This window comes from Chiloscyllium plagiosum, chromosome 28 (genome assembly GCF_004010195.1).
Source record: "Chiloscyllium plagiosum isolate BGI_BamShark_2017 chromosome 28, ASM401019v2, whole genome shotgun sequence".
Classification (NCBI taxonomy): Eukaryota; Metazoa; Chordata; class Chondrichthyes; order Orectolobiformes; family Hemiscylliidae; genus Chiloscyllium; species Chiloscyllium plagiosum.
The window spans coordinates 35,669,666-35,696,581 of NC_057737.1; the positions used below are offsets into that span (position 1 = coordinate 35,669,666).

General features: G+C 38.1%; 1 protein-coding gene across 2 annotated transcripts in view; it reads left to right on the forward strand.

The window, feature by feature from the left end:
* LOC122564114 (B-cell CLL/lymphoma 7 protein family member B-like) overlaps positions 1 to 23,253 on the forward strand; it is a 35,367-nt gene extending 12,114 nt beyond the window's left edge. The window contains exons 2-7 of one of the 2 annotated variants that reach the window (XM_043718700.1): positions 6,857 to 6,932; positions 7,648 to 7,677; positions 13,408 to 13,522; positions 15,704 to 15,874; positions 18,834 to 18,913; positions 20,515 to 23,253. In XM_043718700.1, coding sequence (XP_043574635.1) covers positions 6,857 to 6,932; positions 7,648 to 7,677; positions 13,408 to 13,522; positions 15,704 to 15,874; positions 18,834 to 18,913; positions 20,515 to 20,613 — 571 coding nt within the window. In that variant the 3' untranslated portion in view covers positions 20,614 to 23,253. The remainder of the gene's footprint in view (positions 1 to 6,856; positions 6,933 to 7,647; positions 7,678 to 13,407; positions 13,523 to 15,703; positions 15,875 to 18,833; positions 18,914 to 20,514) is intronic. The other variant, XM_043718701.1, reaches the window with a different exon arrangement.
* Positions 23,254 to 26,916: the final 3,663 nt, after the last annotated feature.

Genomic DNA, 26,916 nt, shown 5'->3' on the forward strand with positions numbered 1-26,916 from the left:
CCCATCCAGATGCCTTTTAAATGTTGTAATTGTACCAGCCTCCACCACTTCCTCTGGCAGCTCATTCCATACACGCACCACCCTCTGCATGAAAAAGTTGCTCCTTTGCAGATGGGGTACTGGGCTAATAGATGGGGTACTGGGCTAATGGTCGGATACTTGGTAGTGTGGATGAGCAGAGGGATCTTGGTGTCCATGTACACAGATCTCTGAAAGTTGCCACCCAGGTAAATAGTGCGGTGAGGAAGGCATATGGCGTACTGGCTTTTATTGTTAGAGGAATTGAGTTCCGGAGTCCTGAGGTCATGATGCAGTTGTATAAGACTCTGGTGCGGCCGCATCTGGAATATTGTGTGCAGTTTTGGTCACCATACTTTCGGAAGGATGTGGAGGCACTGGAACGGGTGCAGAGGAGGTTTACCAGGATGTTGCCTGGTATGGAAGGAAGATCGTATGAGGAAAGACTGAGACACTTGGGGCTGTTTTCATTAGAGAAAAGAAGGTTTAGGGGTGACTTGATTGAGGTGTACAAGATGATTAGGGGGTTAGATAGGGTTGACAGTGTGAACCTTTTCCCGCGTATGGAGTCGGGTATTACCAGGGGGCATAGCTTTAAATTAAGGGGGGGTAGATATAGGACTGATGTTAGGGGTAGGTTCTTCACTCAGCGGGTCGTAAGTTCATGGAATGCCCTGCCAGTAGCAGTGGTGGACTCTCCCTCTTTATGGGCATTTAAGCGGGCATTGGATAGGTATATGGAGGATAGTGGGTTAGTATAGGTTAGGTGGGCTTGGATTGGCGCAACATCGAGGGCCAAAGGGCCTGTACTGCTCTGTATTCTTCTATGTTCTATGTTCTAAAGTATTTTATGTTGGTTTTAATATTCCTTGCACGTTTTGTTTTATATCCCCTTTTCGAAATTCTTAATGTTGGTTTTGTCACCCTTTGCTTTGTAAATTTACCACTCATCATAATCGATGCATTTTCATTTGCACTTCTATGTACTTTTTTTATCTTAGTCTTATGGTCTTTCCGAGAACATATTGATTTTGGAAACTATCCCAGTTATACTCCAGAAACGTACTACTTTCTTGGCACATACTAGTTTGCTTTTATAAGAAAAGTTAAAATGCTTGAATGTATATTTCTTTGCAATATACATTCAAATCATTGAGACATCTGCCATACTGTTATAAGGTCCGCAACAATCCCGTCAATACTTACGATCTTCCCAACATAGATGTCCCCTTAATTATTTAATGCTCTACAGCTACTACATTACGCTTCTTCTTTACCTCCTCCTCCATCCTCGCTGGTTAGAATTCTGACTTTTTTCTGACAAGTCTTTTATCCTCATTCTCACATGGAACAAGTGCATTGTACTCCTTGGATATGATCACTTTTTCTGTTTCCTGATTTCTAATTCAACTAGATTCCCTTACTCTATATGCTATCAACAACATCAACACCAGCATGTACCTGTACCTTTTAAGAGGTGGGACTGAAGTTTGGAGAAAACTATCCCTAAATTCTGTGTTGAAATGTCTGCAATTCACACAGCAGTTTAGTGAGCTGGACAGATTTGAGACCGATTCACCTACTGGAAATGTGTTCACTTGAAGCAGTCTTGCTATCTACAAATTTCCACATTCTGCAATGCAAATACACAATCTACCATATGTAATGCATAGCATTTATATTATTCATAACTACTGTGTGTTTATAATCTAAGTTATTGTTTTATTGCTTCAGAGAAATTAACCTATAGCAGAGAAGGAAGCTGTTTAGCCCATTGTGTCTGTACTAATTCTTTGAAAGCTCAGTCATGACTCGTCCCACTGCCTTGCTGTTTGTCTGTAAATTTGTATGTTTTCCAAATATATCTGAAATCAGTTTCCGTCAGTTTTTTTCTGGCACAATGTTCCATATTCCAGCAATTCAGCTCTTGAGTAGAGAGACAAATCGTCATCTTTTCTATAAATAATTTAATCATGATAATGAATTCATGACTTCTATTTATCAAGCAACTTGCTGGAAAAACTAGTTTTGCTTTACCTGCTTTGTTAAAAGCCTGACCTCTTGAAAACCTCTGATGTCACCTTTTTCATGTATCTGCCCAAGGGGGACAGTACTGTATTAGCATTTTCAACCTCTCTTCAGAACTGAAGTCCTTCATCATTGATAACATCCTGATAAACTTTATTTGTACTCTTTTTCTAATGCCTTTACATTATTACAAGCATCCACACTTCTTTAGCTGAGGCCTGAACAGTATTTTCTAACGTTCTAAACTAATCTGTGTTTTTATGCTTTAATCCTTTATTTATAAATCCCAGTAGCCTGTATGCTTTTCAATTACCTTATCAAGTTGTCCTGCCAATATGTCAGAATTGATGTATTTTAACACCAAGGTCTCTCTGCTCAACTATACTGTTCACAAATGGGTCAATATTCTGTAGTGTCTTTCCATATTTATTATCTGTGTGCATTGCTTTATATGCCTTCATTTTGAACTCATTTCATTCTAAGTCATTCTGCAGTCTATTAACTATCCTTGTCGTAATATACTTTAGCAAATAATATATAAACTTAATGCTGCTCCCTGTATCAGAATCGAGGTAATTTATATAGATTGAGCAGGAGAATCGACGTTTCGGGCATGAGCCCTTCTTCAGGAATGAGGAAAGTGTGTCCAGCAGGCTAAGATAAAAGTTAGGGAGGAGGGACTTGGGGGACAAAGCTTTTCACTGTGCCTCGGTGCATGTGACAATAAATTCAATTCAATTCAAAATTAGTAATCTCCAAGACTGAAATAATGTGACCAATACCTCCACTTTTTTTTTGCTTCTTTTTACAACCTAGCACACACTCCATCTGGATCAAGAGACAAATCAATTTCCAGTCATTCAAATTTTTTTGTCATATCTTTTCTATTTATTATTACCTATTCATAATTTCCTGCTAATAAAAATATAAAAAGCTGGAAAATCTTATCAGGTCTGGCAGCATCTGTGGGGAGAAAGAAGAGTTGATGTTTCAAATCCAAAGTGACCCTTCTTCAGAACCATTGAACCAGCATCTGCAGTTCTTTTGGTTTTTCATAATTTTCCACTTTTTCTTTTTGAGTTCACCACCACAACAACCACTCCTTTGTGAAAGTACGTGAAAAGCATGTACTTAATACTTTTACAATGCTACTTGACTCTACGTGAAGACTTTCTTTTGGTCTCTAATAACTGCTTTTACTTTCTATGACATTTTTGGAAACAAACCCAAATTTTAAAAGAGACAAGCTCTCTAATGAGGCATGTGTCTCTTTTTATACACTTAACATATTTGAACAGGATTTTTTTTTAATGACATACCTTCATGGCAGCGGAACCTGAACTCAGATGTTCTGGTCTAGAGAGACATTACAACTGTGCCATAGACCCCTATAAAGTAATAGTTCAGGCAATTGAATTCCTCATCCAGTAACATTACCACTATGATGCTGGTCCTGTAAATGGCTACTTGATGCTCTATTTTAAATGTAACCAGCGCAGACCTGCTTTGACACACCTTTTGGGGCAGGTAGGACTTGAACTTTCAGACCCACAGGTATGGATACACCACCTCGGGATCCTTACAAAGTTTTCGATCTTTGGATTACTAGTCCAGTAACAATACTATTATGATTCAATTTCTATAAATGACTGCTTCATACTTTTTAAATAAACATTTAACTAAAATCAATTAAACCTAATTAAAAGTTAACAGCCCTCTAAAGGGACACTATAAGAAAAATCAAATGCTCAAAGCAAATTTAAAATGTAAATTTCAATGTAATTACGGGTCAAGATTATGCACTCCAGCCCCTGCGGTTCTTACAATTTATATCTTAATAGAATGTTTTATGGTTCAATTTAATTTTGCTTGCTAATCTTTTCTCATAATGCTTTTGCCTCCCTTATAAACGTTTCATTTCTCTTCTGTACTTTCCATGATGTTTCTGGTTAATAATTGAATTTTGCTCCTTACAGTTGTAGAAGTCTCCTATTTCTATTTCATTTCGATTTTTGTTTCTTTTTATCGTCAGAACGGACGAACTGTGGATGCTGTACCTTCTCCTTTCAAAGGAATATGCATGGCTTTTACTTGGACTAGCTTTCCCTGACCATTTTCCATTGTCCTGGAATAATAGAGAAAGATAAAGAGAAGGGAGACACACACTAATATGGATTAATATTACAGAACAACCTTGGTTATCTGAACATAGATTATCTGAATTTCAGATTATCCAAACAATTGAATTGAATTGAATTGAATTTATTATCACATGTCACACTGAGGCATGGTGAAAAGCTTTGTCTTGCGTGAAATACAGGCAGCTCACAGAGGCTTAGCAATACTTATTCTCCGCGAGGACAAAGGGTTGTGAATGTGAACACACAAGAGCAACATATGTGCAAGCCCAAGCTGTGCGCTGTAACAACAAGATTCCCCCTCAACATTGACTCGCTCTGTTTTGAAAACCCAACAATTTTTTTCCTCAGCTCATTCTCTAGAGAGTTAAATCAAAAAATGCACTCGCACTTTTAGTTTCCATTGTTTTTTCCTCCCGTTATCCCATGATGACTCTTTTTTTTTCCAAACAAAAAATAGTTCAATATCTTTCAGCTGACAAGAAAATTTAATGTAACCTTTTTTTTGATGGGGAGAGCAAATCGTAGTGAGTTAGCTCACGTGAAAATAATCACGAGGAAAACTTGATGGGACGAAACACAAGGAAAACATTACTGCCCCCTCTAAAAAACATTAATGAGAGATGGAAGCTGAAGTCAGCGAAAAAACTTTCCCTCTCTCTCCTGTATTTCCCTCTCTCTTGTATTTTGCACCTGTCTCTCTCTCAAAGTTCTCGGCGATCGCTATGGAGCGAGGGACAACACTTGGTTAGTCTGGGCAGTGGAATGACACAACAGAAATATGCGGCTGGTGTTGAGGACTGGGATAAAACTGAGGAAAATATCAGCGAAAGCTTTCATAGACTTCAGTCACACTCTAGTCAAAATATGATTTTATTTGTAAATTATCATGAATTTTTAACCCAATATCCAGTGTTTGTATACATTTTATTGATTGAAAGAATTAAAAATCTGTAAACATGCTTTTTTACGTATTTATGTTCAATATGGCTTCCTTTGTTCGGATAACTGATCTGTTCGTAAGCAATCAGTTAACCAAACAAAATACTCCCTGCCCGTTGAGGTTGTTCTGTTTCATGTTAAACGGAAATAATTTGCTCATTGATCCTGGAAATAATCCTATTTAGGTGTGTGTGTGTGTGCGCTGTTGCATTGTTGGAAGTATATGTTAAGCTTAAAACAATGAGAAGGAGGTGGAGAAATGCTGAAAATTTCAAAGGTATTTAACAAAAATAGGGTGGTAATATTCAAAAGTTTATTTATCATAATGTAAAGCGAGGAAAATATAACATTAAAATAGCGAAGAAGAATTTTTGCAATCAATGACTTTAATCCGACAAGAAACGAAGTGGAGTAAGTGGTATAAGAGGTCATCTGCCCAATGATGGACAAGATAATCAAAGGGTTAGTTAGGGTGGACAGGGAGAGCCTTTTTCCAAGTATGGGGACGGCAAATACAAGGGGACACAACTTTAAAGTGAGGGGAGATAGGTATAAGACAGATGTCAGAGGTAGTTTCTTTACTCAGAGAGTAGTAAGGGTATGGAATGCTTTGCCTGCATTGGTAGTAGATTCGCCAAGTTTAAGTGCATTTAAGTCATTATTGGACAGGCAAATGGATGTACATAGAATAGTGGCGTGGATGGGCTTCAGATTAGTATGACAGGGCGGCGCAACATCGAGGGCCGGAGGGGCTGTACTGCGCTGTAATGTTCTGTATTCTATATGTTCAATATAATTCCTTTTAAAACAACTATGGAAATAGACCAGAAGACTTTGAATTTGAAAAATATTCACAGCTAATTTGAGAGATATGAGGAGATGGGTACAGGTGAATTAGTAAAGATGATTCCAGGGTAAAACAAGAATATGAAAAATCCCTCTGACCTTGATTAAACCAGGTCTCTGTTCATGCAACCACATCATAATCCCAGTTACCAATTTGTGCCAAATATCACGCTTATTAATGAGACTGATTTCTTTAATTCCAATGCAGCATAAAATATCAATTTTCAATTTGAGTATATTGCAGGTTAATTTTGAAAAGTTATATAAAGGATATTAAGTGTTATGGTCTTGAAGCAATTTGGCACCATATACATTACTTCTCTTGGGGTTGTCCATGGCAAACTGGAAGCTAGACCACTAATCACTTGTTACAGCGAAATCATGTTTTTGTTTGACCCTTTAAGGTAGCATGACATAATTGCTGTAAATATATAGTGAAGTAAGGTCAATAAGAATTGAATTGATTTTTGTTTTGGCAGATTGCCAGTAGTCGTAAATTTCTGGCTCTTGGTCAGTTTGTAAACTTCCTTCAGCAACTACAGTCAACATGAGCGTGATGTGACTAGCATGTTTTCTTTTGTACATATTTTAATATACTTATATTTTAATATACATACAATTTGTTGATATTTTACCCAATGTGACAGATTCTGACAATGTGCATCAGTTAATAGAAATTTTAAACCTGAGAACTTAAGTTTTTATGACAGAAGCTTTTTGTGACTATTGTGATTACTGCCGTGCGCTGTTTACATTTCTAACAGTCACCAGCGAAGACTGTATCTTTATTAGTCTGTGTAGATTCGCATGACATTTATTTGAACTTTAAATCTCAAGTCTTCTAAAAATTCAGCTCATTGACAGTGAACTCTGAATTACCACAGGGAGAAGAAATGGGTGACGGTGGGTGATACATCATTGCGGATCTTTAAATGGGTACCAGTGACTGACCCTAAAGAGGTGGGTAGAGATGAAAAATTACACCCTCATATTTCATGCTTATTCAGTTAAATTGTATTTTTTTTCTTGTCTGTAATGTAATATCATGGATTTGGTCCTACAACACAAAACAGCCTGACTTTAAACTATGTACCAGATATTGATGTTGGAGCTATATTACATTGTTGATGTAAGGAAGTTTTAATTTGATAAGCAGAAAAATGTTCAATTTTTTAATAGAAAAATTGCAAACCAAAGAGTAAGTTGCACTAAGTTGTTTTATCACAACTCCTGGGTTAGAGGAAGGAAAATATTTCACCATGTAAGTATAACTGATATTGCCAACCAATAAGTTTTCCCTTTCTTCTGTTTATAAACTGTTGGGAAAGTGTGAAATTTGCCCTGATAAGTGCAAGATGTAGCTTTGAAAGCATTTCTCTTTGTTCAGCAATATTGCAGTTCAGATCAATCAGGCTTCTCTCAGTATTTTCTCAAGATCAGTCATGATAACACACCCTGTCTGTTCCACTTAAAACAAAAACAGAGTACAATCAGACAAAGTCAACATGGTTTTGTTAAAGGGAATTATGAGTAATAAATTTATTAGATTTTTTTGAGAATGTAACAAGCTTTGGCAAAAAGTGCTTGGTGATTCCAGCAGTCACTTAAGAAACAAATGCTGTAATTGATAATTGACAGTCAATTAACTTTTTGATTTTTCTCCTTCTTTCCAAAGGATATCCGAGCTCCCCGAATGACTCAATTGGTAGGTTTTGTTTTTATTTATTTTTTCACAAAACATGGCTGGTTCAGCATTTATTGTCCAACCCACGTAGAGTCATAGAGATATACAGCATGGAAACAAACCCTTCGGTCCAACTCATCCATGCCGACCAGATATCCCAACCTAACCTTGTCCCATTTGCCAGCACTTGGCCCATATCCCTCTAAACTCTTCCTATTCATCTACCCATCCAGATGCCTTTTAAATGCTGTAATTGTACCAGCAAAAACCACTTCCTCTGGCAGCTCATTCCATACATTAACTGCCCTCTGCCTGAAAAAGTTGCCCCTTAGGTCCCTCTCACCCTAAACCTATGCCCTCTAGTTCTGGACTCTCTCATCCCAGGGAAAAGTCTATTTATCCTATCTACGTCCCTCAAGATTTTATAAACCTCTGAGGTTGCCCCTCAGCCTTCTATGCTCCAGGGAAAACAGCATCAGCCTGTTCAACCTCTCCCTATAGCTCAAATCCCCCAACCCTGGCAACATCCTTGTAAATCTTTTCTGAATCCTTTCAAATTTCACAACATCCATCCAATAGGAAACAGACCAGAATTGCATGCAATATTCCAAAAGTGGCCTAACCAACGTCCTGTACAGCCGCAACATGTCCTCCCAACTCCTATACTCAATGCTCTTACCAATAAAGGAAAGCATACCAAACGCTGCCTTCCCTATCCTATCTACCTGCGACTTTACTTTCAAGGAGCTATGAACCTGAACTCCAAGATCTCTTTGTTCAGCAACACTACCTAGGACCTTACCATTCGGTGTATAAGTCCTGCTAAGATTTGCTTTCCCAAAATGCAGCACTTTGTATTTATCTAAATTAAACTTCATCTGCCACTCCTCAGCCCATTGGCCCACTTGAGAAAGGATGGTGGTAAAGCACCGTCTTGAAATGCTACAGTCCATGTGCTGTAGGTACATGCACAGCGCAGTTAAGAAGCGACTTCCAGGACCTTTTCAATAGTGAAGGAACAGCAATATATTTCCAAGTCAGGTTGGTGTGTGTCTTGGGAGGGGAGCTTGCAGATGGTGGTTCTCCCTTGTCCTTTTAGATGACAGACATTGCAGGTTTGGAAGGTATGATTGAAGTAGCCTGGGTGAGTTGCAGCAATGAGTAGATGTCTTGTAGATGACATTCACTGCTGCAGTGGTTGTAAAGGGAGTAAACATTGAAGGTTATTCTTGGAGTGCTAGTCATGCAAGCAGTTTGTCCTGGATGATGTCAAGCTGCTTAGATTTTGTGGAATTGGCATTGGTCATTACCTGACAATTGTGTGGCTTGAATATTGCTTTCCACTTATTAGACCAGGTCTGGATGTTGTTCAGATCTTTCTTATCTGGATATGAACAACTTCAGTATCTGAGGAGTGCTGTGATCCCAAGTGATGTTATTATTGGATAGGTCAGATCCCAAAATGAAAACTGGCTTGATGAATTTTTAATTTAATTTAATGTGGTGGTCTTTTACTCAGACATAAGCACCCTGAATCATAGATTTAACAGTAAAATTCATTGTACAAAAGAAATAAAAATAAAATAAACCGAGCTATCTGCATATGATTTGAAAAATATCAAAACATATACTGAAACAAATCCCATCTACACCCCAACACAAAACTTCATAGTCACTAAAAAAAAAGGTAAATATCCATTCTGTATCAGACCTGTAGGTTTGAATTAACTGCTTCTTCCTTTGACATTTACAGCTGAGATCTTGGACTTGCTCAGCTTTGAATAGCCAGTTCATGTTCCAACCAAATATTCCTAAACTGGAATTTTCACAGACTACTGTGTCACTGAGATAAATTATTTCCTTCACTGCACTGAATCATAGAAACCATACAGTGCAGAAAAAGGCCATTTGGCCCATTTGAGTCTGCACTAATGCTCTGAAGAGCATCCCACCCAGATGTAGCACCCCACCCTGTCTCCATAACTCCGCATTTACCATGGGCTAATCCACCTAGCCTGGAAACCTATGGACACAATGAGGCAATTTGGCATGGCCAGTCCATCTAACCTGTACATCTTTGAACTATGGAAGAAAACTGGAGTACCTGGTGGAAACCCATGCAGACACTGGGGAGAATGTGCAAACTCCACACAGTTACCCAAGGCTGGAGTCAAACCTGGGTTCCTGGCACTGTGAGGCAGCAGTGCTAACCACTGAGCCATAGTGCTGCCACTGAGCAGCTGCCACTGCGGCAACTGACACCCAAACTCCAAATCTTTACGCAAGCCTTGAACATCTCCTTTTCCTAGGAGAGACAACTTGTATCTGACTTAAGTGAAGTCCCCTTTGAACTTCGCCCAAAAGCATTTGAAATAAATTTGTAAAAAGCTTGCTTATTCCAGACTATGATAAGCTAATGACTTAATGTTTCCTCTCTCTGGCCATAAATCCCAAAGTATAAACAAACTTTCATCAACATTCCAGGAAGTGCTTACTGGTTTACATATTATGGTTCTGGAAAAACTACCTAGTCAATTTTTAAACCTCTTCACAAAAATAGACCATCATCCATATGCCACCAGTTTAAACTTCAAGCCTTACCTCTCTATCTCATTAACAAGATCTTTCTCTATCTCCAACAAGGCCTGGACAAACTGCATTACTCTTGTGTAAATTCCACTCATTTCACCTCCCCATTAGTAGCCATGCCTTCAGCCATTCCATCGATATCATTAAAAATTCACAGCATGAGAAATGAATATTCGGTCCTTTATGTCTTCACTGGAGCTCAGAGAGCTTTCCAGCCTTATTCCACATTCTGACTCTTGGTCTCTCGCCTTGTAACTGCAGCACTTCAAGAGCTAAACTCAATGCTTTTTAAATGCATTGAGCATTTCTGCCTCTATCTTGCTTGCAAGCAATATGTTTCAATTCCCACCATTCTCCAAATGAAAACATTTCCCCTTGAATATTCTCTACATCTCGTACTTATTACCTTTAAATCTATGCTACTCTGGTGCTGCCCCCTCAACCAAGGAATTAAGGTCGTTAGAGCACTCATCATAATTTTATGCACTTCAGTTTCCACTGTTCCAAGGAGACTAGCCAATGATCAAACTATCCAGTCCTTCCTCCTAAACTTCTCCAGCCTAGACAATATGTTTGACAATATTCTTTGTGGCTTTTCTCATGCCATAACCAGAACTGCATGCTGTATGTCATTTGTGGCGCAATTTGCATTTATACAAATCTAGCATAATCTCCTACTTTTATTTTCTATATCTTATATTCTATATAGGCAATAATGCCATATACCTTCTACACTATGTCATTATCTGTCAGGTCAGTTTTGGGGATCAGTGGACATATATTTATTCTGTTCTTCTAGATCTCTTGGTATTGTACTAGTCATTGTGTGTTCCCTTGTCTTTTAATCTTTTCCAAATGCATTAACCAACATTTTCTGGATTGAACTCTGTTTTCCATTGTGTTTTTTCAAGCTGACTAGTTCATTGACATCCTCCTGTAGTCAGCAGTTTTCTTCTTCATTAATACAATTGCCCATGTAGTTGTATCATCTGCAAATTTCATTATACCACCTGTATTCAAATCCAAATAATTGATACAAGTACAAAAAACAAGGTACGCAGTACTGAACCCAGTGGGAGCCTACTGGAAACAGGCTTCTAGTCTGAAAACTCCATTGATCATTATCCTTTCCTTAATAACTCTGAATGATTCAGATTTGGCTCCAGCTTGTCACTTCATCTTGAATTCCATGCATCTTACTTCTGTGACCAGTCTGACATGTGGGATCTTATCAAAAGCTTCACTAAAATCCATCTGTATCACATTCAATACACTAATCCCATGACTATCCTCATTACCTTGTCAAAAAAATCAATCATCTTAGTAAGACACAACTTTCCAAAAAGAAATCCATGCTTGCTAATGGTCAGAAAGGCATATGGCATACTTGCCTTCAATGGTCTTTGTTTAATCTACTGCCTTTCTGAAGATAAATTAAGATTTATACTGTCCCTTAGAACTTTCCCAATAATTATCCCATCTCTCTTATGAAAATATATTTTAGAAAATATATTTTTCCTGGATTTTACTCGAGAATATTTCATGAGTTTTAATTGTTTTTCTAATTTCCTTTTAATTTCACACTTTACGACCTTTAGGTTTCCTGCAGTACCTGTATTAAGCCCTCATTATCAGTAATTAGCTTTCATTTTTCTCTTTATCTTCTTCTTTAAGGTCCGTGACAGGCAAGGTTCTCTGGATTTGTTTGTCACACCCTTTATCTTTAATGGAAATTCTTGCCATGAAATCTCACTATCTCTTGTTGAATGCCTTCCACTGACTTGTCACTGCCTCACTTTCAAGTAACTGTCTTATCATCAGGTTTAGCTACATCAAAACTCATTTGGTCCTGAATGCCAGAATTTCTTCCCAAAACCCCTCCAGTTTTTTGCCTCTTCTACCTCTTTTAGGACATTCCTTGAAACTTCTTTGACTGAACTTTTAGTCATCTTTTCTAATAGTTTATTCATTAGTTCAACAATTTTTTTAATTTCCTTTTATTAAACTCCTCTTAAGTACCTTGGGAAAATGCTGTGTAAATGTAAGTTACTGTTGTTAAATGAGGGCTGAAGGGTACTGTCATTGCTTCGATTCCTTTGTTGTCTTATTAAAGAGCAATTGAAAGAAACAGCTTTTAATTGATTAAGCATCTGATTACTTGATTTGAACTATCAACACCCTTTCTCCGAAGCACTCTTTTCCGCTCCCACCACCACTCAACTATTACATAAATGCTGCCCCCTTCACATTTCACGTCAGTTCTGATGAAGAGTCATTTAGATTCAAAACGTTGGCTTGCTTTTTCTCCATTGACGCTGTCTGACCCACTGTAATCTACAGCATTTTGTTTTCAGTGCAGAAATTAAGTGTTTAATTTAGTTTGTCCCTGCCTCTTTGTAAAGAAAAGTCTGTTGTAATTATGATGTGCCATCAACTCAAAATTCTTTTTACTGTGGGGATAATTACACATTGGATAATATAGTATTAACCGACTGTATGCTCTATTGATATTTAGTAGAGGTATACCAGGGATGGAAGTGGAAGGGTCAAAAGGTGGATCAAGGCAGAGGGATGAAGTATTTATTGGAATTACTTTCACCAGCCTTCTGTGGACTGAATGTAATAAAAAGTTAACTGGAATTACTTTCAAATACATTTCTAGTGGAAAAATGTGCAAGGTTCAATTTCTGTACGGAAGGAAGAATGAGTTTAAAAAATGCTTTGCTTTACTCTGCAATCTGTTTCCTTTCTTTTGCTGCATCCTCTCTGTTCCACATAAAACAAAATAAGAGTCCAGTCTGACAGAGTCAACATGGTTTTGTTAAAGGGAATCATGACTAATAAACGTATTTGGAGTTCTTTAAGGATGTAACAAGCTGTGGTAAAAGTGCTGAAGAGATCAGAACCTTGACAAAATACAATCTGTATCAATAATCCAAACAGGGAAACCTCCTGTGTTATAATCAAATTTGCTACTGACAGTAAAGAAAGTTGTGGTTGAGGATGCAAAGTCTGCAAAGGTATATAAGTAGAGTGGGCAAAAATTTGGCAGCTGGATTATGATAAAAGGAGATGTGAGATTGTCCACTTAGTCAAATGAATAGTAAAATAATGGGCTCGAGGGACCAACTGGTCTACTCCTCCTATTTCTTAACTCCTTAGGACAAAGCAAAATCGAAGAACAGTCTTGAAACAAAAAGTACAAAGGGAGACAAAGGCTTCCAGCTGCTGCCTGTGTCAGATAACAGCTCTTCCCCCATCCTCCTGGAACTGAATGGTAAGTATGTTTAAAATGTTAGTACTTGATGCTCTGAGATGACCCTTTGCACGCACTGTTCGGTTTGATTTGATTTGATTTATTTTCTTCAGCTATGAGCAATGTTGAAGAGATTGCATATCGTTGTTCTGGGAAAGTAATGCTAAGTGGGCCCCTTGAAAGGTTTATTTAATTTTTGTTTACAATTAAGTGGCTTGTAAAATAAGTTCAAAGGGCTTCAAGAATCACACTAGAAGTAGAGGACTAGAGTCACATGTAGGACAGACCTGCATAACAGGTACCTTTACCTGAAACTAGTTACGTTTTTCAAATCTATTTTTTTTTCTCTTATATTACCAAATCTTTGGCTATTAAATTTCTTAACTTACCTAGTGGAATTTGAGATGCTAATCTAGTTCAGTGTCGTAATAATAATCCCACTACTTTACCATTAATGCTGAATGATAATGAACTGTGTGAACAAAATCTTACCATTTGATATTTTCATGTGCAATGCCACATTAAAATAGGTTAATAATTTTGTTGTTAGCTTAAATATTACCAAATTATTATAAGAACATTAACATTTCTGTCATAAATGCTCTTTGTGACAACCTTGATTCATCATCTCAAAATCCTACATGTGACCAGCAAAACATCATCTTAGTATTAAATGATTGAAAAGACATTGTTTTTCAAAATTTGGGCAGAGTATATAAATAGTTTTTCTGAAATTTCATAAAGAGTGAAAGTGTCGTGAAACTTCACTGACGCTAAATGTCAACACTAATTTAAAGGAATGGTTTCGGGCATCTGTGGTGCAAGAAGTAGCATCCTTATCTCTGAGCCAGGAGTTACGAATGAGCCCACACTTATAATTACACCCTCCTTATCCAGCAAATCCTAAGAAGGCCAATCAGATTGGAAACCTGCAAATTCCAGCATACCATAATGGCAGATGGTAGGAGTGGGAGAGATTCCTGACATCCTTGTGTTAAAAAGAATGTTGGAGCCTCTACCATCATTATCCATAGCTCCAGAATACAACATGCATGTTGCTGCAGCAGCTCTAATACTGTGAGTAGACAGTGACATACCACCACCATAGGAGGGAAGCTGAGGAATAAGTGCATGATTTATAACAGAAAATAGAAAATATGAAATGTTTAATCTCCAGTGCAACTGGTGCAATGATCTTTGTTATGCTGACTACAAAGTAAATACTAGTAAATTGACTAATATTTTGAAAAAGTAACACAATGTTAGATCAATGAATAAATGTGAGTAAATGCTCAGTCCAAGATGTAATTCTTGATCAGTATATAGTTATGTGGTATCAGTGGTGTCAAAATTAAAAACTGTATTTGGTCAAAGTTCTTGGACTAATGAAGAATAAGTGTTTGGCAGGAGTATTCTTATGGATTCTTGTAGAGAGAGGAGGAAAACTTCTTCAAGGAAGGCATCCTTGCAAGAGGATTCGCAGTAGGGTTAAAATCAACGAGGTAAAAACAAGGACTGCAGACAGGCAGCATCCGAGAAGCAGGAAAATTGATGTTTCGGGAAAAAGCCCTTCATCATTCCTGAATAAACAAAGTGCAATAAAGGGCACAAAGTGAGGGCAGTTTCAGGTTGGTTGTGTTAACACCCATTGTTATTTGGACTTCCAGTAGTAAATACCTGTAATTTATGCAGTAATCGCCAGACTCAAGCTCTTTCTTCAATGAAGAGATGGATGGACTCCTACAGTGGCACTATTTAATAACAGCAACATTCAAATGTGCAGTGCAAACTAGCAAATATGATGGGGTCTTCTCAGCTTAATCCTAATTCCACTTATTTGATCTGAGGGTCTTTGTGAGCTCCACGTTTAGCCTTCAGTCACTAAGTTAAGTGTGGATAAATGTTCAGATCAGAAAGATCTTGGCTTTGATGTCAGATATTGTGGAACAACCTGATGGTGTTTACTATCCTGACTTGTACATGAAAAGTGGTCACCTGGGAACAGCCAAGCTTCTTGGTCACGTAACCTTGCAGGAGTCAGTGTCTCCAGGGAAGCAGGGACAAGAACTCGGGAAAAATCTTATTAAATTGTTTTTTATAACATTAATGGGCATACATTGTACCTAAATGATTGGAAATGTTTTTCCTTCTAATGATCATTTCAGATTGATTAAAATATGATTGTGTGTTTTAATCTTTCAGATGAGACCAGTAATCAGAGCTCCTTATCAGATGCCTACCAGGTAAAAGTGGACAGCAGTACAAACTCGAGCCCCAGCCCGGAGCAAAGTGAGCCTGTCAGCCCAACGCTTCTGTCTGATTTTAAAGCAGATGACTCTCAGCCTCCCATGCTTGGGCAGGAAAGCATGGAAGGTATGGAGAGCAACAGGAATTATATTGGCTGTTACTGTGCAATCACTGTGAATATGTAAAACTATCCTTGAGTAGTTAATTGGATGACCATTCAGAGCAGATCGCAGAGTGTGCTGAGTTGTCAGAGGTGCCATGCTGCCTTTAAAATATTAAAGTGTGGTCCAGAATGACCACTTAGATAATTGTGAACAAGAACCCAGGGGCGCGCGCGCGCGTTGCGTTGGGTGAACGTAGCTGAGAATGAAATAGGTAGATGAAGGTGGGGGAGAAGGTGATGGGGTGAAGTGGCTAGATGGCAAAGGTGATGGACAAGTTAAGAGGGTGATGACAAGTTGGAGGCTTGGGACTGGGATAATGTGGGTGGGGGTGGGAGGGGGGAGATGAAATGACCTATCCCCACGACTAGGGACATATTTCCCTTTCCAACCCTATCAATGTTCCAGAGACACCGTTCTCTCCACGGCTCCCTTGTCAGATCCATGACCCCACCAGCCCACACCCTACTCCTGGCACCTTCCCCTGCCACTGCAGGAAGTACAAAACCTACCTTCCCCTGCCACTGAAGTACAAAACCTATGCCCACACCACCCCCCTCACCCAAGTCCAAGGCCCCAAGGGATCCTTCCACATCCAATAGAAATTTACCTGTACCTCCCCCAATGTCATCTACTGTATCTGTTATGCCCAATATGGTCTCCTCTACATCGGGGAGACTGGATGCCTATTTGTGAATCATTTCAGAGAACATCTCTGGGACACCTGCACCAACTAACCCCACTGAAGACTTCAACTCCCCCTCCCACTCCTCCAGGGACATGCAGGTCCTGCCTCCTCCATTGCCAAACCCTTACCACATGGTGCCTGGAGGAATAACGCCTCATCCTCTGCCTTGGGACCCTGTAACCACATGGATCAATGTGGATTTCACCAGTTTCCTCATTCCCCCTCCCCCCACATTATCCCAGTCCCAAGCCTCCAACTTGGCACTGCCCTTTTGACCTGTCTATCACCTTTCCTATCTACTTGCTCCACCCTCCTCTCCAACCTATCACCTTCTCCTCGACCGTCATCAACCTATCACATTCTCAGCTACTGTTCCACCCCCCTCCCATTTATCTCTCAGCCCCCTGTCGGAAAGCCTCATTCTCCTGCTCCTCGGATACTGCCTGACCTGCTGCTCTTTTCTAACATCACACTCTCGACATAAAGATTATGCACCCGCATTGAAGTTTACACAACATTGATCAATTGTTGGTAAACAGAACATCCCTAGACAACTTATTCTTGTACTGTAATACCCTTTAAAGGAAGACCAGCATGCATTTGATGTCCTAATTGCTAATTTTGTGTCTTTTGCACAAATACACCAAAGTCATAGAGTCATAGAGATGTACAGACTGGAAACAGACCCTTTAGTCCAAACCGTCCATGCCGACCAGATATCCCAACCCTATCTAGTTATGAGGGGCATGGATAGGATAAATAGACAAAGTCTTTTTCCTGGGGTCGGTGAGTCCAGAACTAGAGGGCATAGGTTTAGGGTGAAAGGGGAAAGATATAAAAGAGACCTAAGGGGCAACTTTTTCACGCAGAGGGTGGTACGTATATGGAATGAGCTGCCAGAGGACGTGGCGGAGACTGGTACAATCCTCCAACCCTGGCAACATCCTTGTAAATCTTTTCTGAACCCTTTCAAGTTTCACAACATCTTTCCGATAGGAAGGAGACCAGAATTGCACGCAATATTCCAACAGTGGCCTAACCAATGTCCTGTACAACCACAACATGACCTCCCAACTCCTGTACTCAATACTCTGACCAATAAAGGAAAGCATACCAAATGCCGCCTTCACTATCCTCTCTACCTGCAACTCCACTTTCAAGGAGCTATGAACCTGCACTCCAAGGTCTCTTTGTTCAGCAACACTCCCTAGGACTTTACCATTAAATGTATAAGTCCTGCTAAGATTTGCTTTCTCAAAATGCAGCACCTCCCACTTATCTGAATTAAACTCCATCTGCCACTTCTCAGCCCATTGTCTCAGAACATCGTAGTTAAATGTTTTATTCCCTTAAAAATATATTCTACTATATTATTCATACTACTAAAATGAATACAGCACACAATTTTACCATTTCACTTTCCAACTGATGTCCCCAATTGTCCTCACAACACACACCTGTGTCATTTCTGTGGTGCCATTCAAGATGATCAGCTTGCTAACACTATTGAAGAATGCTTAGAGCTATGCATGAAGAATAGTGGTCTTGGAGAGGTACTGAAGGCTACTTGGTATTCATGAAATTGTATTGCAGCAAGAGACAACATCCTCCTTACAAGTGAGATGAAAAAAAGTGTCCCATTGTTTCTATGTACACAGTAATAGTGACATTGTAAAACTCAGTACTTAGCCTTCGTCTCTTTCCTGCAGAAGACATTGGCTGTCAACTAGGATGCAGATCAATCAGTACTGCAGCTCTTCCTCAGAGTAGCCTACCTCAATCGTCAATCTGAACACTAATACTAATTGTTCCAACAGAGATCAACCAACTAACTAACAGAATCGACCTAAACTGTGAGCGTCAGACAGCTGTTCAATTGTAAATGCATAGGTTTTCAGAATGGGACCCTTGGCTGGTTACCCTGAAGCCATTGCATATTGTCCTCTGTATGGCCTCAGCATTAAAATCAACTAGCTCTGTTTAAGACAGAAAATAATGGCTCTGTTCCTCACTAATTCACTTATAATTTTATTCATTAATAAAATAGTTTTATTTCCCTGATGCTTTGAATAAAGTGCAAACAGGTTTTCAATTTCCAAGTTATTTTAGTCAGATTCTCACAATTCTCTTTTCTCCTGCTAAGATCCCAACCATTTTTCTGACTCTTATTCAGCAAGTGGACATTTATGGTTAGTCTGGATAGAAATTATGGTAATTTCTCAATTCTCTCTCACAGAACCTTCCCTTCCTTCCTCAGAAGTAGGAGATGACCCTCCAATGCTTACAAAGGAGGAGCTGGTTCCCTTGCAGCCTCAGGTAAGCCACGAACCAATTGTGTGTACACCTACGTTTTGGGGAAGACTGAGCTCCTGTATGTTTTAGTGTAGTTGTGAGAATGAAGCACACATTCGAGTTAAGCTCCAAACCCCAAATTTAAACTTTTCTAATAGCACTTCTTTTACTTGGTTTATTTAGATCAGTTTGGACATGTATAAGTTAAATGTGCAGATCCCAACATTTTAATTTGGATAAGCACACAGACAAATGAACAAAAGTCAAGTCTTAGGGTGCGTGTGCATTGTCATTTTGGTGTAATTATCCCTGTGATTCATTTTTATCAAACAGATGTGAAACTGGTGCAGAAATTTGACTCCTGCTTCAAGGCCATGGTTTCCAAATTAAGATGACACATGCAAACGCATTTAATGCTTACCAGGATAATAAACTTGTAGAGGATGGGAAAAAAAAGTGAATTTCATCACTGTGAATCTTAGGATTTGAGCTAATAAGTAAATGCTATGAAAATTGGGAAGCTACAGATTCTTTTAGGAAAATTGGTTTAAGTCACCAATCATGTAGTCTCTACTGTAAAATGAATATTAGATTAGATTAGATTCCCTACAGTGTGGAAATAAGCCCTGCGGTCCAACAAGTCCACACCAACCTTCCTAAGAGTAATCCACCCAGACCCATTCCTCTATCCTATATTTACCCCTGACTAATGCACCTAACGCTATGGACAATTTATCATGGCCAATTCACCTGACCTGCACATCTTTGGATTGTGGGAGGAAACTGGAGCACCTGGAGGAAACCCACACAGACATGGGGAGAACGTGCAAACGCCACAGACAGTCACCTGAGGCAGGAATCAAACCTGGGTCCCTGGTGCTGTGAGGCAGCAGTGCTAACCACTGAGCCAACGTGTCACCCAGTTGTGGAGAGACAGATAGGGAAAATCTTGCTCTGATGTTTTCCATGGTCCGTTACCTTGTAGAATCCCTGTCTTTAGTGTTGCACAAGAATAACCACTTTAATAAGTACAGAAAGCAGTGCAACAGGTAGGATGAATGAGTTGCAGAGCAGGAGAGAAATTTGGAAAGTGATGCTATTGGCAATATTGATCCAGAGAATAGAGCATTTGAATTTTTATCGTATTTGAATTTTTTTAAGCAAATTAATTATTTTAGGATTATTAAAAAGTATTGTCAAAATAAAACTGAAAAGTGGTATTAATAATTTCCAGATTCCAAGGTGGATATGGTCTTTGTGGCTGTCTGTCTTTAAATTATTATGTACCACTGACACTAAACTCATTTTTAACAATAAAGCTCATGTATTGGATGAATCAAAATAAGCAAATTCTTTGGTGAATTCAATGAAGACAATATTCAAGTGGGAGGCTGAAAATCTCACTAGATCATAGAATTTTAATGGGAAAAATGTAATGTTATATTCAGCAGTAGAAAGATTAATCTTTTTTCAGTTTTTATTTCATAGGGACCCATTCAAAATGTTAATACAGATCTTGGTTTTCAGTGAATTTTCCTTTGAACCAAAGTTTTGTAGTTTTAACAGCAAATCTTTAACATGCTTTTTGATTCTTCAGATCAACTCTTTCTATGGTTTGTTATCAGGTTGTGGAAGAGGAGGATGATGAATATTCAGGGGCACCACCACTGAAGAGGGTATGCACTGGACAGAATGCTGTGACCCAGCCAGTAACCGAGAGCTAACCCAGAATCTCAATTTGGCTCTTTGCCATGGTACAATCTGACTTGACCATCACACATATGACTGACTTTGAAGAATGATATTTATTTTCTACTTTTAATGAATTGTGATGGTTGTGACTTTGGAGTCTGAATTTATAATGTTTCTGTATTGCAGGATGATGTCCCTTTTGTTGGGCATAGTTCATGGCTCCATTGGGTCTTCCAAGTTGAAGACACTTTTATATTGATGGTGTCAAAAGTATAACCTAATATAAAAGATATGCTCTCCTTGCCTCTGAATTGTGTCTAACATTTGGTTTTCATCAATCTTAAAATTACCTATTGGAAGTAAGAACACATGGGCTTCCTTCTTATTGACCCACTACAGGGATTGATTGCACACTGCTACAGTATAGAGGGAGGAGCACAGACTTCAGGACTGTTCTTTTGGAGCCCTAACATCAATATGAAAGTGCCTTGACATTGAAGTGCCTCCAATCTTAATCAAGGCTAAATGAGCTTACTGATGACAGATTTGTGCTAAGATTGATTCTTGACTCTATCCCGAAATTTTTAGTTTTCATCCTGAAATCCTCCTTATGATACAAAGTTGCGCTTTATCATTTGTAGCCAAGGAAAGCACAATAGGGTGCAGTTTAAAAAAATTGAATTGTTGAAGTTGGATGGCTATATGGAAGTATTTGGTAAAACATAAGAACTAGGAACAGGAGTAAGCCATGTGACTCCTCAAGTCGGCTTTGACATTTAGCAAGATCATGGATGATCTGATCTTGGTCTCAGTTTCACTTTTCTGCTTCTTCCTCTCAACCCTTGAGTCCTTATTGTTCAAACTTCTGTCTTTCTCAACCTTGAATATAGTCAAGGATTCAACTTCCACAGTGCGGTGGGTAGAGATTTCCAAAGATTCTTCTTCATATTTATCTTAAAAGGGCAGTCCCTTATTCTGGAACTATACTATACATTCCTCAGGATAATGCGTTCCAATAAGAACATCTCCCATTCTCTTAACCTCTGAGTACAGATCCAACCTTTCTTCATAAAATAACCCAAAAAATAAACACATAAGTATATTGAAAAATGCATTTTCTGGAGTTCATTATTTAATAAATTTGCTTCAGTGAAAAAGAATGGAAAGTCTTGTGAAAGAACAGGTTTCATTTTTAAGTTAATGTAAGCCGTTGCTATATCTTTGACATATGTGGAAAATGATGCACTTAATTTTCAGTGATACTGAATCAATCTTTTATACTTTGTTTAACCAGGACTTGCATTTTTCACTAGGGAGAGCACAATGGTGGCTCAGAGATGATTTAAAAATACGCATAGAAAATAGATTCTGTTCTTTAGTTTATTTGCTTTCAGTCAACAAGCAGCCAGGCTTATTGTGACAATGGTGTGAGTGTTAGTGACTTGACAACTGAATTGGATTTAACTGTACTTCACTCCACATTTAAATCATCCATTGGCACTGATTCCACAGGTTCACACAGTAACCACTTTGTCAAAAGAGGGGAGTATATAGCTGTATACGGAACATATCCCACCTGGGAGTTGGTATGATGAGAGGAGGAAGGAAGAAAATCTCCACCCAAACACCAAACCATTCACATTCTGTTACTTCATTTACTGAATCAAATTGCCAACTGTCTTGCAGCTGATTTTACTGAAATCAGACCATTTCTTATCTGGAGATGATCCCAGATTGAACATCAGAAGTGGAATGTAAATGGTAATACTAATCAACCAACCATTTTAAGGATAAGTACAATATATGAAGGTCCTTAAGCATTTTGATCCTTATATAATACACTGGTTATCAGGTTACAATATTTCAATGTTTATTGAAACATCACTGTCTATATTAATTGTTAGCTGGAATATTACCAACAGATTAATACTTTATGAAACCCCATTTGGCTTACATTAAGAATTATTGTCTAAGCGTGGCTCGAGGGGTCTGCAGTTTGTGTGGACCATCTCTGATCCTGCAAGAGCCAATCAACACTTTCAGGAAGGAAAATAATTTTCAAAAATTGGGTATTCATTTCCTGATTTTATTATAAACCGATTGTCTACCTTCAGTTTCTCAATGCTTTTCTATACAATTTTTTATTGCCTTTTTTGGCACAAGAATACAGGAAATTAATCCATTAATTACACAGCAAAAAGACAGTTCACAGTAATGTTTAATATTTTTCTTCTTATCCAACTATACTTGGAAAGTGTTCTTTTTAATGGAAGTTTCTACCTATAAATAGTGCTCCTGCCAAAGTATCTCCTTTCTGCCTTGCATATGCAACCCAAACCCATTCAGGCCCTGCACCATGATCTACACTGACTATGTTGCCTAGATGTGAGTACTAGTGTTTTTTTTAGTTAGATACAGTATTTAACTTCTGATGCTTACTTGTCTCATTTTTATCTTTATTAATGTAACTCTCCCCTCTTTCATGGATCAACCCAAATGTAAAGCTACTCAGTGTCTCAGTTTAGTTATGATGTGGAGGTGCTGGTGTTGGACTGGGGTGGACAAAGTTAAAAATCATACAAGACCAGGTCAGAGTCCAAAAGGTGGATTTGGAAGTACAAGCTTTCAGAGTGCTGCTTCTTTGTCAGGTAGCTAGTGGACCAGGATCATAGGACATACTATATATATAGCAAAAGATCATAGTGTCATACAACTGATGCATTATATTGAGCAAACAGCAATCTAGATTTGTTGAATATGTTGCATCAGTTGTATGACACCATGATCTTTTGCTGTAAATTCTGTGTCCTATGATCCTGCTCCACTAACTACCCGACGAAGGAGCAGCACTCTGAAAACCCTTCCCTCCAAATATAACCTGATGTTGTGTAATATTTTTAAAAAACTCTGTTTAAAACATTTATCACTATATGAAAAGCGGATTATAGTAAATTGGCAATCTATTTTAAACCTGCTTGATGTACCTTTTTTACTGAAATTGATATAAAAGAACGTCAGGTAAGATGTGAAATGGATAGTTTATTCATCATTGCCTGTTTCATCCAGCAATTCATGTTGAAAGCACCCCAAATTTCTTCTTTCTAGAAGTATATCAGTTGCATATTCTATAGCTTTGTTTTGGCTGAGTCAGTATTTTGGCCTTGTGTATTAGATCTGTATTCCACTTCACTACTACTTAATCCTAACATTCTAGTCTTTAGTACATACCCCAGTGAATAGCTTTGTCATTTTTTAAGATCTTGAAAACTTTAAAATGTGTTAAATGTATTTTATATGAAAAAGAAAGTATGTTTACAGTGTGGTCTCTTACCTTATCTCATCCACAGACCCCATCCCACCACTTCCCCAGCCCAGTGGAGATTGTGTACTTTGCTTCTTGCTACTTTATATAGTGGCTGTTTTAACCACTGGGATCTCTTTCAAAGTTTCTGAAGAGCAGAGATTTCCTAGTTACAATACGGAGACACCTATCTTGTTGATATAGATTTTGCTTTTCATGGAAGTGAAGCCAGAACAATGTGAAACTATTAAAAGATTGTAATTTCTGAAGAAAAATGCATAAGAGTTATATTTTTGAATACAAAGAGCTAAATAGATTAATCAATTTGTACATTGAATATTTTTCTTTGCTATTCCACTTAGCTTGCTCTTTTTGAAGGAAACTGTCATTTTTGTTAGTTTATTTTTCATCGAGGATATTACATGGAAAATTTGCTTTGTATATATGGTATTTTGTGCAATGGAATGGAAACCAGCCAGAATATTCTGGGGCATTCAAACAGGCTCACATTTTATTTCAAAATAAGGTTTGAATGATAGTAAGTTAATTTTCCTATGATGTAATGGACTGTTCATTTTTGATGTTGTACTGGAACATATGTTGTTAAGTTAAATGCTGATAATTCTGATTTGTAACTCAACTATTTTTCCAATCAATGTCAGACAACACAAATATTGATGAGGGATTCTAAATGTCTGCATAAAAAGTCTTCATCATTATTGGATCAAAGATGCAATAAGCATTGCTTAAAGAAGATCCATGTACTTGGTGTATGATACATCCATTTGTATTGCAGTCAATGTTAATAATTAACTTGTGAATCACTAAACCTCTGTTTTAAATGATTCAACAATGTAATTAAGTTCCTTTCATAATTTAAGAAAAATCTTGTTAACTTTATTGCAAAATTATTTCTGGCTTTTTCTGCCTCAAATAAATTTGTCCAGGCAGTGAAGAAGAAATGTTAGTAATTTGTCATACTTTAGCAGTGGGACATTCCAAAGAAACAAGATTTGAAAGGTATATGTACACTGTCAGATGTGGTATGGTGCCTCGACTACACTGTATTTATAGTTGCAGACTTTACAAACATCACCTAGAGAGCATTCAATTTTACAAAATGTCTAGTTTGATTCTATTGCACAGTCCAAATTCTAAAGAATAGTTTATCAGTTAGATGTTTGGTTTAAGTATTTTCATGTTCAATTTTCTTTTAAAATTTTGAAAAGGTAAGCACCAGCCTTGGCAATCGGTATAAGCACATGTGTATATTTTTAAAGTATTTGTGTATTATGGCCATTTGCATATTCCACTGTTTAGGATAAAGCACTTACTGAAAGTTATTTTCTGATATTTACTGAGGCACCATAAAATGGGTGCTGATCCTCTCCTATTGCCTTCAATGTGTATTGACTTCAAAATATGTCTCCTATTCATCAATACTGAGACAGAAACAATGTATTAATCACTGGTGCGTGCCTCAGTGATAAAAATTTGCAAAAGATGCAAACCATAATGTCAAAAATACTTTTTTTACCTCAAAGGTTAAGTGTTGCCTTTCATATTGTAAAACCTGAATGACTATTTAGATTGCTATTTGAAATGCTTGTGAAAATAAAGTGTTGCAATGCATTAAAAAGTGCACTATTTTACTTAGAATATCAATCAAAGTGATTATAATACCTGGTAAATTCATACTTGTGATTTGGAATGTGATATGCCACCTCACACAGATACAGATTGCAGTTCGGTGCAATATACTTGAGATTTCAAAAGACTAAAGTGGACTTAAAGTGACTAAATTGAGGTTAGGGGCTGAAGAAGCAGATTGACAAGTTAATGTTAATAGAATGAAATTTGTAACCATTATTATTTATTATTTACATAAAATGTTTACCACCAAATTGGAAATTGTTTAAATTGATAAAATGTAAAAAAAAAAGTAACTTGCAGATTGGGCGGGTAAATGGCAACTGATAGGTGTAAGGTGGTATGGTTTGTTAGGAGAAATAAGTAAGTTACCTTGCAAAATAAAAGCTGGTATGATACAAATTCACAAATCATGAAAATCAAAAATGCTGGTTAACAAAGCTCTAAAAATGCAAATAAAACATTAGGGTTCATAACTTATATTTTTGTATTTAAATAACTTAGTATTATACTTGTATTGAAACTTAGACCACATATTGAAGTACTAGGCAAATATCTGGTTTCTATATTGCAAAAGCAATGTAAAGTTACTGAAGGGGATGCAAAAGAAAATCTGACAAGAATTCCACCAGAGCTGAGAGGTTACAACTATAATGGAAGGCTAAACAAGTTTGGGTTCTTTTCTTTCAAAAAGTGAAGTTTCAGATGTGATTGGATTGAGGTCTAAGATTTTAAAGGAGTTTAATAGGGCATAGATATTTTCACTTGTGTTATTGTCCAAAACACAGGGCCATAAATACAGGGGGCGGCACGGTTGCTCAGTGGTTAGCACTGCTGTGTCACAGCACCAGGGTCCCAGGTTCAATTCCAGCTTCAGGCGACTGTCTGTATGGAGTTTGCGCATTCTCCCCGTGTCTGTGTGGGTTTTCTCCGGGTGCTCCGGTTTTCTCCCACAGTCCAAAGATGTGCTAGTCAGGTGAATTGGTCATGCTAAATTGCCCATAGTGTTAGGTGCATTAGTCAGAGGGGAAATGGGTCTAGGTGGGTTACTCTTCGGAGGGTCGGTGTGGACTGGTTGGGCCAAAGGGCCTGTTTCCACACTGTAGGGAATCTAATCTAAAGTAGGCAGCACGGTGGCACAGTGGTTAGCACCGCTGCCTCACAGTGCCAGAGTCCTGGCTTCAATTCCCACCTTGGGCGACTGTCTGTGTGGTGTCTGCGTGGGTTTCCTCCGGGTCCAAAAAAAGATGTGCAGGTTAGGTGAATTGGCCATGCTAAATTGCCCGTAGTGTTAAGTGTAGGGGAATGGGTCTGGGTGGGTTGCTCTTTGGAGTGTCGGTGTGGACTTGTTGGGCCGAAGGGCCTGTTTCCACACTGTAAGTAA